Source organism: Borostomias antarcticus (assembly GCF_949987555.1).
Source record: "Borostomias antarcticus genome assembly, chromosome: 7".
In the NCBI taxonomy this organism is placed as follows: domain Eukaryota; kingdom Metazoa; phylum Chordata; class Actinopteri; order Stomiiformes; family Stomiidae; genus Borostomias; species Borostomias antarcticus.
The window spans coordinates 25,605,754-25,623,085 of NC_140240.1; the positions used below are offsets into that span (position 1 = coordinate 25,605,754).

Consider the following 17,332-nt stretch of genomic DNA (forward strand, 5'->3'; position numbering starts at 1 on the left):
AGGTGGGTGCCTTGTGTAGTGTGGACAGCTTCCAGACCTGACCAGATTTCAATGTTCTATTTTTAGCAGCAAATCACAGGGGTGGGGGTGCATTTGTCCAGCAGAAAGACTCTCCAGTTATTCCAATACCATTGGACCCCAGTCAAAATTCTTCACTAATATTGGAGACCAGCTATAAAGAGACTCCCCTGCATATTTCTAGCCTCCACTGGTGGCCGTGTTTGTGTACATGTTCACAGAAGAGGGACACCTAAGTCTGTACCGCTGACGCGGTTGTTATGTTGTGGCTGCATCGTGAAGCAGTCAGTGATGTAATTCAACTGTCTCCCAGTCTGCCTCCAACAAGTTAAAGCCACACACACACACACACACACACACACACACACACACACACACACACACACACACCTTAAGGCCAGCTGGCACCTAAACACTAGTGGATTGGAGTGACCAAAACAGTGATACATTGTTTAACATAATTGTTTGGCATTGAAAACAAGGTAACCTTATGAATGCCAGACACAAACATCACACCTAATAAGGATGCCTTGCCATTTTCTGTGCAGGCTATGAACAAGGACAACCATTTCGGTCAGACCATGTGACCAAGTCCTTAAATACATGTTGAGGGGACCTATATGGAATGCCACTGCCTTATTTGGGCTTTCCTGTGCTAACCAACACACACACATACAAACACAGAAAGAGATAGATAATATATGGTGAATATGATGAATTAACATGCACTATAATTTAAGCAGCAGGGAAGAACTTAAAAGAGTAGTGCAATAAAAGCCAATCAAAGTGTAGGCTAGGTTAGTTTTAAGGACAAGACAGTGTGGGGTACAGTCTCTGTGTGACCTATGCTGTTTGCCTCACACTGAAACACAATTAGGTAAGTTGTCATATCTTCATTTGCCCGTTAACATTTTGCTCTGGGTAAGATGGAATGAAATAACAAAAACAAGGGCTCTGGATAAGATGGAATGAAACAACAAAAACAAGGGCTCTGGGTAAGATGGAATGAAACAACAAAAACAAGGGTATACGATGGTGTAATGCTGAAGTTGTTACAACAGTTGGGTGCTTTAAAAACATTTGAAACGCACAGGGGCGAAAATGTGCGGATTGTGCCTTTAATGTTGCCGACACTCGGAGAAAACTCGCCGCCCTTAAAACCAAAGGGCTACGTCACATAATTCAAGGAGGAGTCATTTTAGACCGAAGTAAATTACAAATGTTACCTTTCCACCAGACACTGCGTTTTACGCGGACTCGAATTTTCTTCTCCATGACAAATTCCCAGAACAGCCTACATTAGTGGGAGAGTTTGAAGGCGGAGTAGGCTACTAAACATAATTAACGCGGGCGTTTCAAAGAGCACGGCCTTAAACTTCACGTGAAACTTTACTTTTGCTTGTAGAACTAGGCTACATCAAGGATTAATCTAAGCAACGACTGGCGTCTCTCTTTTACTATCCGCGGAGCGAAGGACGTATGCGCGCTCGTCTTTGTACAGAGCTACGGCGATGTAGACCCAGTGGAACAGTCCCATTAGGTAAAGTGCAGCAGGTAGGTTATGCAGTTCGGGGAGGGAAGGTTAACTCAAACGACCCCTGTATCAGGCTACCAGTTTATGCTACGAACTGCCAGTCATATGCTGCTGATTAAATGCCATCTCTATTATAAACAGAGATATTCTGGGTTACGCAGGTGAATGAGTCACCTTTCATTTTCAAAGAAAACTGTGATGTTTGTTCAGCAAGAACGTGTTTTATTGAAACATTATAGAACGACAGTCCCGTAAAAAAAGCAATTTAGGCTAGAACTTTTTGTTGAATAGGTTATAGGCCTAACTTTACTGTGTTAAATATTAGCACATCACTGCCTATGCATTGAACTGAAACGTCTCCAAGGAGCATGCAAATATGTTTTTGGCTCTAGTCCAGCCTCTTAACAGTTCGGAGCTGATTTTCTGTTTTCCAATGAATACCCGTCTCACGTCATTAGTTCTGCTCAGAGCACGTATTACAGTGTAGGGATGGGGATGATCGACCTTTAATTTATGGAGAAATGAGACACCAAGCAGATAGAGTAGGCTAGGCTCTTCTGCTCCACAGATTTGCACTTGTTTTAGGTTTTGCAAAACATACATTTGTTTAATGCTTTGATCCATGTTGGATTTAAAGAACCATTGTCTTGTCGTTATGCTCATATTTTACCCTCTCCCCTCCCTTCGCAACCTCACCTGCACACACCATCCATGCCTGTTTAGTTGCTCTCATGACTGAATCCATAATGTTCTGTTTGTTCGAGAGTTTTGGTTTACATAGCAGCTATAGGCTTAGTCAACATCACTACTTTTCCATAGCAACCTGTGGAACACTCGTTGCTCATCGCCCATAGCAAGCAGCAGCTGGCATTGCTGTCAGTTGTTTTTTTAGAGGTCAGTACAATTATTTTTCAACAGTGTCTCAATTGTTAAGTCTCTCTGGAGCCACCAGGCTGAGTCATAGAGGCCTCACAGCCGTGTGATATTTACTTTAAACTCCCTCTCGTGCAGTACTAAGGGCTCGTTGTCTGACGTAAAGCTACCACTTGTGGGTCTGTGTTTGTGCTAGCGCTGGCTATGTGTTTACCTCTACAACAGTCTGCTTGTGTGTGTGTGTGTGTGTGTGTCCGTCCGTGCATGCGTGCGCGTGTGTGTGCGTGCGTGCGTGTGTGTTGGGTTCTCAGTGTGCAGGCTACGTGTGCACCATGTGTGACCTTCCCTGCACGTGCCTATACTGTACGTATCATCCACCAAAACATAACAGCTCGACCACTGCTGTTTTACGTGAAGACAATTATCATGTACCAATGTACCTACTGATCATGACTGAATTACAGCTTTGAAACACCAACAGTCTGTGACTGTGGTGCCAGCCTGGTCTGGAGTAATTTCTCAGGTGTACTATTGCAGTGCTCAGGAAACCCAGGCACGATCCAACGCTTAATGTTTTGCCATGTTTGGCAAATGACTTGTGTTTGCTTAGTGAGATTGTGCTGAGGAAAAAAAGGACATGCTGTGACTTTGGGGTTAGTGTGCAATTTAAGATGTCCCCACTTTGTGTTGGAGCTTGCCTTAATTGCCTGCAAAATAGTTACTTACTTCTGTACTTCATTTACTGTAGCCCCTATAGGCATATAAGACCCATATAAACAATTGTTAGAGTAGCAGTATCCAAAGGAGAGATCAAGTTTGCTATTCCGGCATTGCTCTAGTAAAATGTTCTACTGTGCACACTGCCCTGTTTTATTAATCTTGGTGCTTTCAGTGGATCATACAGCTTAGGCATGTGTGAGCGTGTGTAATTACAGTTTTTCTGTCTCAGGCCCGGACAAAACCAGGCAAGGTCCAGCCTGGCTTATGTGCATGGCTGGCTTCTGTTCAGGGCTGGTAGGACGGAAGCTAGTCATGCCACTGAAATAGCTGTGAATTGAAGTGAAATAATGGCTGATAAATTAACCCTCTTGGCACAGCTGTGCGACAAGCTGCGTTACTAAGTTAAACAGCCTTTTTGTGATATTTACAGTCTGAAACCTCGATTTTCCCGCCCCCATTAGATGGCAGACATGTATAACTTTGGTCTTGATTCAGTATGACACCATCTTCCAATGCAATATATTTGAGAAAATCTCGTTACGAGTTCCCTCTTATCTACACGGGGCGCGCTAGCGCTCCTAAATACCATATATTCTTTAGGACAGGATAAATAATTCTGAAATAGTTTGACCTAGAGACAAGTGTTTTTTTACCTGTAAAAGTACACAAATTGCGCTGTCAAGCTTCGGTTTATCCATGCGTGTGGCCGACTTGCGTATTTACGTCCAACCACAAAGTTGGTTAATAAACTATGCGGTTAGGTTATTTGCTTTGCCTGGTGCAGTACTTGTCTATCCCTGTGGATATACAACTACTCGAAAGGGACAGCCCATAGCTGAGAGTTCGATTGAAAGATACCGTCTAAAGTTGATTTTTTGCGTTGTGTTTGTACAAATAACACATCCCACGTACAATAAAATAATCTTGACAAATCTAGAGACTTTTCCTGGTCATTTGGGAATGATTGAAATGACAAAGCCCTGCACATTCACGTTACAACCGACTTCACCAGAGCTGAGGCTAAGTCTCGCCTCATCCTCTCCATGACACAGAGCACTCACTCGGCCAGTCTGACTAGATAGTAGAGTCATATTTCCAGCTCAGACACCGTGACAGCTCTGAGCAAGAGCAGCCTGCAAATGAATCACGCGTGCGCAACTTATGACCAATCACAACAATGATTTTGTACAGTTACATTAAGCACAGTATAATACTTATAGATATGTTTTTGTCCTTGTACCCTGCTTCTCTCTCACATTTACTATGAATACACACGATGACGGTTCATTCAGTTGTGGGTTGAGCGGAGTGGAGCAGAGTTATTGAGAGAGCGAGTCAGCAGAATTGTCTGAGTAGATTATTGAGTTGGAAAAACACCAAATGGCTGCCAGAAGGTTCAATTGTGAGCAGGTTTTGGATATGATATTTGCAGATCCTGATTCTGAAGGGGAAAATGTACCTTTAGCCTTTGGTGATAATGATCAGTCGTCAATGACGACTAGTGATTAGTCATGATGATAGCTCACATAGCACCCTTTGCCCAGCATAGCTAGGGCTAGCATGGAGCATGCCTTGCAATGAGAGGTACCACACTCTGAAAAACTATAAACAGTGTCACCTGGATAGATAGGTACACTGGATAGATAGGTACACAGGCCTCTGCGGCTAAGAGACGCCTTCTGTTTGTAACGTGAGTGATGCTACTATGTGGCATAGTAATTAGTTTGTTTACTACTGTTGGCTTACCATTTACTGTTTTCCTGTTCATTTGATATTTGGATAACATAACAAATGGACAGAGATGGGGAAATCTGTTGAAATAAGTTGAAATTGATTAAAAATATTCCATATTTCCATATAAAATGGTATAATGCAAGATGGCCGCCACCCTATGACATCATAATATGCAAATTAGTTGGATAAATTTAGACCCAACATAAACTTTGGGTCATTCTCAACATTTGTCTCATTTACAATGAGTCTCTATCTCTAACCACTTTCAAGTCACACTCTTTTGAAATTTAGATGTCAAAATATTGTAAAAAATAAAAAATATAAAAATAAAAATCAGGCGACAAGAGGGTTAAGATAGGTCTTGTCGCCTGGACAAATCAGTTTCAATGCTTCAAATGCTAATCCAGCACAATAAGAGCGGGATAGCCAGTTAGCTCATGAGCTCACAACAACTAGCAGCAGCTTCCATAAGATTGATGGTAGCGGTCAGTGGCTAAATCAGTTACACTGATGATTCCTGTAATGTTAGCTATTTTGCTGCAATTGGACCTACAGCGGGTCCCCGATGGACGAGCTGGCGGACCTCCGACCGAATCCGCTGGCGGACCTCTGGCCGAATCCGCTGGCGGGTTCCTGGCCATTTGCACATCGAATGGCAAGCGGACCTCTGGCGGATTATTAGCATCAGGGACAACGGTCCGCTAGTAATCCAAACTGCTCCCGCTATTGCTCCACCACCATTCCACCGGTAGTTTATTGTCTATATCCTAGGCCCATTGGCCCTAGGCTTATGGATTTCTATTGCTAAATTAACTTACTCTGAAAATTTTTTGGGTAACCCTTTCTTTCATAGTCCCCCAATTAGGTCCTCTAATTTCAAAGGGTAATTACTGAGACACCTATACTGTATATCATTTCTAAAAATTAAAATATAAAAAAAACAACTTGCAGACTTGTTTTACATCACAGTCAGCCCAGTGTATGGGGCCATGGAACCAGGTGCTCGTAAGCAGTTCAGTATTTTGAGTTGCTCCAGCCACCCTCCCTGTCTGACACCCCTTTCAGGTACTTGGTAGCCTCCCGCGGCAGTGCCTCCTCAGTGGTTCCCCTCATGACTAATTACATTACACCAGGGATTCTCAACCTTTTGTAAGGCCCACTTCTGATTGTTAAAATTCTGAGGACCTAATTGAAGCAGATCCTGATCCACCCCTTGGTGAATTTTTCACTGTTTACTCCATTAACTAGACATTGAAAGAGAAAACAACACTACCTCTGCACTCCAGATCACAGGAACATATGATCAGCTCAGACAGGAATGAAGGTCACGTGGGAAAAGACAACAGACGTTTGCATGCATGATCAATTTTGTTAGACTTGCTGACATGAAAAGTAGACACTACCATTGCTTAAAAATATGTAAACTGTATAAACTTGTGATCATGATCATGATGCTGTGCCCAGTTTCTTAAGTGAGAGGAGAGCATACTTGCGCTCATTGCATTGCATGCAGGCTTTCCTCAGTATTGTGACAATATTACTACTTTTTAAACACTTAAGCATTATTTGACCTTTCAGTTATCTTCACTTACATAACCAGACAGTGAGTGTGTGGTCTCTGAAATAATAAAGAAATATATAACTAACAGAAATACTTACACAAATAACTAAATAGCCTAACTCAAATACTAATTGAATTGCTGAAACTGAACAAGGAACACAGTCTATCTAAGCCTGTTGCTGCCCTCCTGTGGCCGAAAACGGTAAATGCAGTCTATCACCGATAATACACATTTGTAACTACCTAACAAGAATGTGGACTAAATCATACTTGGACAACAGAACGTAATGAACATAAAAATCAAACAAAGTACAGTTACTCTTAGCTACCAATGGCCTATAACCAGAGATTACATGATAATAGTATGAAGAAGCTGTCAAAATCCCTACCGAAGCCATAGCTAGCAACATAGGGCTAACGCTAATATAGCTAGCAACATAGGGCTAACACTAATCTACTGGGCATTTCTAAGCAATGATAAAACATTGTGGTAGAATCTCCCCAGGGATTGAACCAGTACACTTTCATCACCTTGTTCAAATATAATTATCCCTCACAGTGTTATCCATCTCTATACTAATAAAAGACTTGCAGCTAATGAGCTACAACACAGTAGCTGGTGGCTAGGCTAACGTTACGCTATGTTTGTATACAGCTTTACATTTTGAACCAGAATTTACCTGACCTGTCCGGGGAGTTGTGTTGAGCTGGTTGTCAGTGACTAGGTTGTTCAAGACTACCCTCCAGTGACGGTTGCAAGCGGAATTTTGACGGTATCCCAACGGAGTTCCACCATGGGAAAAGGGACGGAGAGGGGAGGGCGTGCCATGCAAGCAGAATTCTGACGATCCCCAACAGAGGTCCACATGAGTTTTACTGTACCATCAGAAAAGCGACAGGGCAGCGCGTCAGCGCGTTCGAATGCGAGTGGAATTACGCTCGGAGACCACTACCGACTCGCCAGCAGAAATTCTCCAGCTGTTAAACAACGGTGCCCCTCTAGACACCCCCCAGTAGAAACACTCCAGCGGATTGTCGCTCTGATTCCGATGGAGGACCGATATCTGTGTGCTATCTGGGAAAAGGTTGGAGTGAAAGGATGAACATGTGGAGGTTTGGGGTATAGTCCCATAAAATCATCCCCATCGGGTCTTGAACCCCGATCTCCAATACTTTCACCGCTACTCTACTTGTGCAGTGGAAATCAGCGGGTTGATTTTGGTGTCCTCCTTTATTTTGGTGTGCTGGGACTACTGCCTCTTGTGCCCACAGAGAAATGCAGGTCAACATTGACCGGAGTAAGGGAGGGAGGGAGTGACAACCTGACAAACACTATCTATGGTGCTGGCTTACAGCCATGCACAAAAAGGCTCCCTGAAAGAAAACCTGCCTGGTGCTGACATGGCGAGCTGTGTTTCTCTGCAGGTGGCTGTAAGCGTACACTTCTGGTTAGCCCCGCCCTACTGCCACATGGACACCTCCCCCTCTCCGATGCAGACAGCACACATGGGTTAAGAAGACCGGGACATCGCTGAAACAGACTGACCAATCATCTCCCAGCACTCACAGGTAATTGTGCACACTGATGTTTGTGCATCTTATTTACAGAGTGAAGTATGTCAGGACAGACTGTCACAGAGAGCCTTTATTTGTTTGTTTGCCTTGAGTTTTTCTTGCTCAAGCTTTTCTTGAATTCAGACCAGGAAAACGTGTGTGCCCAAATGCAGGCTTCAACCACCAGGGCCCGAGACTTCCATCATCAAGTTATGAACTTAGGGAAGCACTCATGATTCTGAGGACCTAACCCGTTTAATCTCATAACTGTGTGTCTGCATACTTGCATAGCTAAAAAATGAGATTATTCACATGCCAGCGCTACAGTAGAAGCCTCACCCCCGGCTTGGAATGAAATGCACGATGATATGTATTCAAATGTGTGGCCTTTTGTGTGTGGGGTCAATTTAGCCGTGTGCCACCACTCTCCATAACTAGTAAATTGGTGTCAGGAGGAGAGGCTCGAATTGAGAGCACATGATGCCCGTCAGCCATTGTGAGGAGGGAGGAGGCGGAAATGAGGAAGGGATGAGGAAATATGTGCCCAGCTCATTCCTGGAGGATTAGGGTTGGAAAAGCAGCCCGCTATGTGGCCGGCCGAGCTTCGGAATGGAGAAGCGAACCAAGACCTGACCCGCCTCGACGTTTTTTCGCCTTAAAGGGCAATGCTCGTTTTTGACAACCTGGACCTTATTTACGACATATTATAAGAAGTTTGACTCACCGAGATCACTTTTGTGTAGTTCGGAGGCCTGTAGAAGAAATTTAAAATCCAGCGCGAGCCAGTATATCCATGTAATGACGGTGATCGGGGCACCGAGAATGCAGTTTCTCAAAATCCATTTTCGGCCGCTAAACGGTTGTTTTCATCAATCAGATTGAATGAATCGACAGTTGAGATTCCTCAACGCCAGCCATTGTTGTGGTTTTCAAATACGGGGTCTTTAGCCTCTGTAATATGATCTTTACACGCCTTTCCCCACTTGCTCCAGCACGCATGCGCACAGGCCAGCGCGCAGACTGGCTATTCTCCGGCTCACATTCTCTGCGCTACGATCGGATTGTTGCTGACGAATGACGACGATAATATTCTCGGCACCAACAACGATCGTAGCGCAGAGAATGTGTTTGAAAACCACAACAATGGCTCGCGTTGAGGAATCTCAACTGTCGATTCATTCAATCTGATTGATGAAAACAACCGTTTAGCGGCCGAAAATAGATTTTTAGAAACTGCATTCTCGGTGCCCCGATCGCCGTCATTACATGGATATACTGGCTCGCGCTGGATTTTAAATTTCTTCTACCGGCCTCCGAACTACACCAAAGTGATCTCGGTGAGTCAAACTTATTATAATATGTCGTAAATAAGGTCCAGGTTGTCAAAACAGGCATTGCCCTTTAATTCCACTACCGGCTGAAAGCCAGCCCTGACCGCGCTCTCATGTGTCTGAATGGCTCCGTTCCTCCTGGCATTGCCGTACGTCCGCTAGCATCTGCTCACAGCAACAAAGCAAGCAAGAAATGCTTACGCTATGCTAGCTCTGTAGCGTTCCTAGCAGACATCTGGCTGACGTATGGCTCCTTACTTTGTTTGTTTGTTTTTTTCCCCTCTGTTCTTTCTTTTCTGCCTTTAGGCCCAGAGAGGAGGAGAGATGCACGCAGGGCGGAGGAAGACCAGGGTGCTGTGCGTGTCGGTGATGACGCTGAACATCTTCATCTTCATCCTGGTGGGCGTGTCGCGGAACCACGGCCAGGACAAAGGCGGGAAGCAGAAGACCCGGATCCCCACCAAGAGGTTCTGGAGCAAGCAGGCGGCGAGCGAGTCCTTCTGGAACAAAGAGCAGCAGAGGCTGGACTTCGTTTATAACCCCCTCCTCGCGCTGGCGCTAACCAACTACTCGCTGCCGGAGCTCCCCGACTGGCTGAACGACACCAGCCCCGTCGACACCTGCGAACCGGACTACAGCGTCGCCACGAAGGTCTCTGACTACAACTCCATACCTCTGCGTTTCCAGGACTTCCTGTTGCACATGCGCTGCCGGACGTACCCCATGCTGATGGACCAGCCCGACTTGTGCGAGGGAAAACCCTTCCTCCTGATGGCCGTCAAGTCTCTGGCGCCCCACTTTGACCGGCGGCAGGCGATTCGTGAATCCTGGGGGCGGGCGGGGATCTTAGCCAATCAGACGGTGGCCACGGTGTTCTTACTAGGCAACGCCACGGCCGTTGACCACCATCCCGACCTGTCGGGGATGCTGCGCCATGAGGCGGAGCTTCACAGAGACATTCTCCAGTGGGATTACAGGGACTCCTTCTTCAACCTTACCGTCAAAGACGTCCTCTTCTTGGAATGGTTCAGCCAGCGTTGCCCTGACACCCAGTACATCCTCAAGGGCGACGACGACGTCTTTGTCAACACTTTGAGAATTCTAGCCTTTCTAGAGGGTCTCCAGAAGGACCGAATTAAGGAACTCTTCGTAGGGGACGTGATCACCAATGCCGGTCCGCACAGGGACCGGAAACTCAAGTACTATATACCGGAGAGTGTGTTTGTTGGGCAGTACCCACCTTATGCAGGGGGTGGGGGGTTCTTGTACTCTGGGGAACTGGCGTTACGCCTTCGTAACGTCTCCCAGCAGGTGGCGCTCTATCCCATTGATGACGTCTACACGGGAATGTGTCTGAAGAAGCTGGGCCTGGTCCCGGAGAAGCACAAGGGCTTCAGGACGTTTGGCATCGAGGAGAAGTTCCGGAACAGCCCGTGCATTTACAAGAGCCTGATGCTGGTGCACAGCAGGACACCGCAGGAAATGATCAAAATCTGGGCGTGGCTCAACGATCCTGACCTGGAATGCCACTGATGCTACTGAGCATCTTATGTGTCTTTGCAATATTTATTTAGCCTGTTCTAAGTGCTTTTATTAGTTTTTATTTAGATAGATACTTTATTGATCCCCAGGGGGAAATTGCTGTATCAAAGCCTCATGGTTAAGTGAAGTCTTTGAAATCCAATGTACAGAAAGAGTAATGAGTTAGCCTGCACATCTTAGATATTCTTTGAACAGAATTCTCATGTAAGTGTCCAGAGGCAGTGTTCAATGTCCTAAATCATAAGCCTTGCATAGCAAAATCTTCCATTTGTGTTCAGTTTTCGGTTGTGTCTGAACATAGCTTTTCACATAGCATTTCACTTTTGAATACTCGCCGGCAGCCCTCTTTTCCATTCCTTTGCATATATGCAAGTATTTGCAAAGAAAGATGCCGCATTATGTTGTTACGGTGCTGTGCTCTCTATGTGCTGCTGTCATGCAGTGTTGACTGGTCTCTCCTCATGTGGTTTGTGGTGTAGCCTATCTCGTGGTTGTGATGTGCGTGTTCCCACGGTGTGCCCCTGTTGTACTTGTCTGTTGTTCTTTTGCTGCTACCAGTATCTTTACCAGTATCTTTACAGTGTATGTGTCTGAGTGTGTCTGTTTTGTCCTCCATTTTAGTCTAATCCCAAACCCTGTCCCTACCGGAGGCCTTTTGCTTCTTGACAGGCTGTTATTGTAAATACTAATATGTTTTTAACTAACTTAGTTGAGTTGAGCTGAGTTAGCTAACTTGAGTCCATCTAGGCCCATTACCTCTTACAGACTTTGGCAAGCCAACACACCGGAAGCTGTGGAGGATGTAGCAGGAGGAGAACTGTTTACCTACAGTAGGTTTGAAGCTTAAAGGGGTGAGGGTATGTCTTGCTCTCTTTTGTTTCATGTTTGACCTTCGTAGGGGTCTGGTTCATATTATGGCAGCTACACTGTCCTTGCTACTTCCTGTTTTCATTATTGTCATGATGGTATGTGTTCTGTACTGACTGGCTTAGAAAATGATGTCTGATAGGCTACTGATAGATTTGCTCAGAATTACTCACTTATTGTTGTTGTGGTATATCAGGGTGTTCTTATTCTTGATCTAAAAGAATCTAAACCCTGTTTAGACTTAGTTTTAAAATGTGTTTTGTTTTGGACGATCAGATCACAAGTGGACAGCAAGACACATCTCGTTTCCACCTGTGTCTATCATGCATCTCCAAATGTGTCCAGCTGACCACTTGTGTTCGTATGTAGTAACCATAGTAAACCACTCACTCCTGCCTGCTTGCGTGACACACAGCTGTTCCATGTAAACAAATCAATAATCATTTGGTTAGACTTTGAGAAGATTGGAAAAAAAGTGCGCATGAAAGCAACCGAAGATGTTTGAAGAACTAATGAACATAGTAGGACTATTCCAACTGTTTCGATTGATAGGACAAGTCATTTGCGATTGAAAAAGAGCGCAGGATAAGGCGAAAAAGGAGAAAAATTATTCTGCATTGATGACATCTTTTCCTGTTATGTCTTTGTCAGAGACGCATCAGGACATAAGCGTTCAGACTAGGCTACTAAAGATATGTGGTCAAACTCGTCCCATGCCACCTCAGCAAGTGGTTTTAGGAAACGTTTCACAAAACGTTTTGGTGGCCTTTTACACTTAGCGCTGTCCACTTTGAATCTGATCATTCTAAAACCAAGTCTAAACGGGGCAATAGAGTGAGAACCATTTTTAGATTGATGATCAAAATGCACACTTTGATTATGACAGTATCTATGTTGTGAATTTATTGTCATTTGTTTCATAATTTTGGAAAAAACAAAGACAAGTTATGACCCTGCTGTTGATTTCTGCTGTAGTATTACTACTGACATCCTGTGTGTGTGTGTGTGTGTGTGTGTGTGTGTGTGTGTGTGTGTGTGTGTGTGTGTGTGTGTGTGTGTGTGTGTGTGTGTGTGTGAGAGAGAGACAGACAGACAACTACAGTGTATACTTTAGTAGTAAAGTGAGTGCTTCTCTCTGTGTGTAGTCACATGCCTAATGGTATCATTAGGGCCTATTTTATGCTCCAACAGACAGGGGTGGATGGAGTGGTATGATATGAGTCATTTTAACACTTGTCCCCTGCCCAATATTGTTAGGTTTTTCTATTTCTTTATATGGTATTTTGTTTTGTATGAGAATAAATAAAGAAGTATTCAAGCCTTGGACACACTGCCTTAATGTTGATTTAACCCTAACCCCCTAATAATGTACAGCTTTATTCATAAAGGAGCATTCAAAAAGTGCATATATGAAGAATTAATACATGAAGACCTCATGTGGAGGTCTTCCATAACTTTCTACATCAGTTCGAGAAATGCAGATGGGGCTTGAACCAGTGTTGCTAACAGCTAACATTTACTGAATACATTGTTTTCATAACATGAACAATTTTCTTTGTGTACATAGCTTCAAACTAAATGATTCATTTGAAGTGTTTCACAACACTGCATGACAATCTGTGTCCACAGTAGATTAACCAGGCCAGGTTGAGCCTGGCTTATGGCTAATGTACGTGACTGGCTTGTTTCTGTTCAGGACTGGTAGGACGGAGGCTAGTCATGCCACTGAAATGGCTGTGAATTGAAATTACATGAAATAATGTCTGATAAATTAAGATCTGTAGCCTGGACACTGTACACATCAGTTCCAATGCTAATCCAACACAATAAGCGCGAGATAGCCAATTCACTCATGAGCTCACATCAACTAGCAGCAGCTTCTATAACATTAATGGTAGCAGTCAGTGGCTAAAGCAGTTACACTGATGATTCCTGTAACGTTAGATATTTTGCTGCAATTGGTTCAACTTCTGTTTCTGGACAAAGGTGAGGGATAAACCCAGATAACACAAGGCTAGCGGACCTACAGTGGATCCCCGATGGACGAGCTGGCGGACCTCCGGCCTGCTGGCGGGTTCCTGGCCATTTGCACATCGAATGGCAAGCGGACCTCTGGTGGATTATTAGCGTCAGGGACAGCGGTCCACGTCGGACTGTATGTCTATAGTAGCCTATTTACCGTGGTTATTCAAAGCACGGTAATCGAACGGTTTTAATGATAATTTATTTTGAAATGGTAATACTAATCGTCAGGAATTTTCACCGTGGTTTACCGTGAAACCGGTAACCTAAACGAAACATTTAACTGGTAAATACATGCAAAGTATAGCCTAATATATATAATGGGTAATTACTGAGAGACCTATACTGTAGGTATAATTTCAAAACAGGCGTATTTCAAGTGTTCAATTACTGCACATAAATTCAATAACTGACATAGCACCACCAGGTAACCGCATTTTTACATAGCTTCTATAACATCCAGTGACAAAAAGTTTCCCACACCAGGGTTTAAACTGCTGCCGTTCCACATGGAAGTCAGGTGCTTTATCCACTACATCACTGAGGATCTGGAAAATGTGCGGTGTCCTACTGTTTTTATTTTGGTGTTCTGGGACCACTGCCTCTTGTAGTGGCAACATAGAACTGCAGGTCAACAACACAACGAAGGGAAAGAGGGAGGGAGTGACAACCGGACATTTTCTATCTTTGGTGCGTGTCGCCACACACAAAAACAGGTATTGTTTGCTCTAATAATGTGTTTCAATATTCTAAAACAGTTTTTTACTTCCAGACCTTTCCAGAATGGATTTGCCCCTGGGTGGATGCATCATTCTTTTTAAGCAAACTAATATTTGGTGATGCACACTTCACAGAAATGTGTATTCTGATCTGGTTCACATCCTGATCAAAACCACACCCAGCTTTAACCCCCATGTTGTAACTGCAAACTCTAGGTGGCAATCCATAGCTTAGCTTGTAAGAAGTAGTTCACACCAGGACAGCTGCTGCAGTTCCATTCAATGCACCATTGTGCACCCTCCTCCTGATGGTGTTAGGTCCACTGCAATTTTCTATTTGTAAAGATAACTATGTATGAATGGTGCATGCTAATTAGCAAAGCTCGATGGGTGTTACAGGAAGGTTCATCCAGCACAACCTGTCATTGTGTTTTGCTGGCATGGCCCAAAAGTATTAATTTAAAAATAATTGTATTAAATCCCCTCTATATGTTGCAGAGGTACCCCCAGCTACAGGAATCAGCAGGTGGGGGGGTGAGGGGTGGGGGGGCTTACCCGGCAAATCCAGGTTTATCAAAAGAGCAGCCTGAAACTCCACACCAAGAAGGCATCCTGCCCCACAGGCCTACAGAGCTGTTCCCGGTGGGCCACCTACAAAGGTGCGTCTGAATGTCATGAATTTCTTATGCAGATTTTAAGCAATAAATCACAGTGGAACGTCAAAATTAGGACCAGGATTGATGTGTTTCACATTGTATGCATTTTCTTCAAAAAAAGAAAAGAAAGCAAGCACATTTCCCCTCAATAAAAAATAGTAGCAGCGACACCTGCTGGACGGACAGAACTCTTCATATTCCAAAAATAAACGGGTGACGTGAATCAATCAGCTAATTCACAATATATTTCAGGTGTTCAGATCAACCTTTGGCGGAAATAGGGAGAAATACCAGGGTATCTACTGACAGCAGCTGGGACAGTGGAAGAAGCTGACTAGCTTGCTAAATACTTTAAATACTTTGAAGACAATGTTGTCGAAAATGCCGCGAAACAGTATTAGATTACAAAGTGTATTTATATTTCTCCTGATATTTGGTAGGTATTGCGAATCGTTGGTAAGTAGCCTATTGTTATACTTAATTTATTGTGTTGTCTATTGTAGGCTTTTGTCTAATCATTTGTCTCATCATCTGATATTAATAATATTTTTATTGACAATATCTCATAATTTCTTCGGTGCGTAGTTGAATCAAAGTTCTGTTGCTCCTTCCATAGACAAGTGGAAATTACATTCACGAATCTCCAGGTAAGAAACTATTCGATTGGCTATTATGCTATGATATACTATGGTGCTTTTTCCTCAAATACCCTTTAAAATAACAATAGCACTTCCTATTTCTAACCCAGATAGCAAGCCGATCTGGGCTATATGGGCCATATGGGCCGCAACAAGTGCCTCATCTGGCCTATATACAGCCCAGATCGGCTTGCTATCTGGGAATGTGCAGTTTTTCTGTATTGTGTAGAAGACTTTGATGATGAAAGTTGGTGTTGATAGTCATCTTCACATTGAAGAGTTGATGAGTCCTCTGACCTTTTAACCTTTTTATGTGTTCCGTCTCACCTTTTTTATGTCCTGTCCTCTGTGTTGTTGGACACCATCTACTGCATTTCTCTTTACTTCCTCCAGAGACTCCTTCAGGCGAAGAGGGCTACGCCTTCTTTGCGCTGCGGAGCTGCCACCAGGTGATGCGCGGAGACGCCGGCGAGTTCTTCTCCCCGGACTACCTGTGCTCCAACCCTCCGCTGTGGTGCAACTGGACCATCCAGGTGGACCCTGGGAAACGCGTTCAACTCTACTTGGAGGACTTCACCCCGGGCGACGCGTGCCACCTCAAACTGGACCAGGTCCATCTGGACGGGGTGTCTGGGGGCAGCGGGCTGCTGGAGAAGTGCTGGCGGGCGGTCAGGTACACGTCCCTGTCGAACACTCTCCACGTGGTCCTGCTCATCGGGGCGAGTCCCGACATCGCACCCTACAGGGGCTTCTACGGGTCGTACCAGGCGTTCGGACCGCCAATCACATACAATTCGCATGACGACGACTGGGAGGGAGACAGGGAGTGGCTGGATGGAGAGACTGATCCGAGGGTCACACAGCCTCCCGTGACTCAGAAGAACTTCGCCAGATATGTACCCATGAAGGAGGGCGAGCCGACACAGGCCATTCTGCTGAAACCAAACTTCGAGGCAACGTACGACTACTTCGACCAGCCCGCCTCTGCGTCCAATGAGCTTCCGCTGGAAGTGGAGGAGGAGCCAATGAGGAGAGAGGGCACCTTCAGGTGGAACACCGTGAGGCCAGACGCCACCGTGGTGGACATCCGCCTTGAGGACGAGATCCGCCTTGAGGACGGTCCGACTGTAGGTGGAATGGGGAACCACAGTGGACATGTTGGCCCCGCCTCCTTTTTCACCATTGGCTCCACGCCGGTACCCACCTGGGGAACCACCCCATCACGGAGGGCCGCCACTCCCACTCTCACACCACCGCTCTCCCACGCCCCCACCTCACGCGCACGCTCCGCCGGCATCCAAACTCCCCCCACGCGGCGGCCTGGTCCGAACCCCGGGCCCTGGCGGCACCCTCCATCGGCTGTGCGCAGAAACGCGGACGTGTCGCGCACCCAAGAATCACCTCCTCCCGCTGGCCCTGCCACCGCCGAGCCTCATGTCAGATCGCGCTCGGTTGACATGGATCCGGAGGCGGCATGGCGTCCCGTCTCTGCGCTCGCGGCAGACCGAGCTGAAGACGCCGCCGTTGAAACATTAGTAAATATGGTCGCAGACGAGCCACTTC

General features: G+C 45.2%; 1 protein-coding gene across 2 annotated transcripts; it reads left to right on the forward strand.

Annotated features, from left to right (window-relative positions):
- The first annotated feature begins 1,301 nt into the window (after positions 1 to 1,301).
- b3gnt2a (UDP-GlcNAc:betaGal beta-1,3-N-acetylglucosaminyltransferase 2a) lies at positions 1,302 to 12,924 on the forward strand. 2 transcript variants are annotated; one of them, XM_084440469.1, is made up of 3 exons: positions 1,302 to 1,572; positions 7,866 to 8,009; positions 9,632 to 12,924. In XM_084440469.1, the coding sequence occupies exon 3, from the start codon at positions 9,650 to 9,652 to the stop codon at positions 10,856 to 10,858; it is 1,209 nt and encodes a 402-aa protein (XP_084296595.1). In that variant the 5' UTR covers positions 1,302 to 1,572; positions 7,866 to 8,009; positions 9,632 to 9,649; the 3' UTR covers positions 10,859 to 12,924. The 2 variants fall into 2 exon arrangements, with proteins under 2 accessions (XP_084296595.1, XP_084296596.1); XM_084440470.1 differs by having other exon boundaries at positions 1,302 to 1,558.
- Positions 12,925 to 17,332: the final 4,408 nt, after the last annotated feature.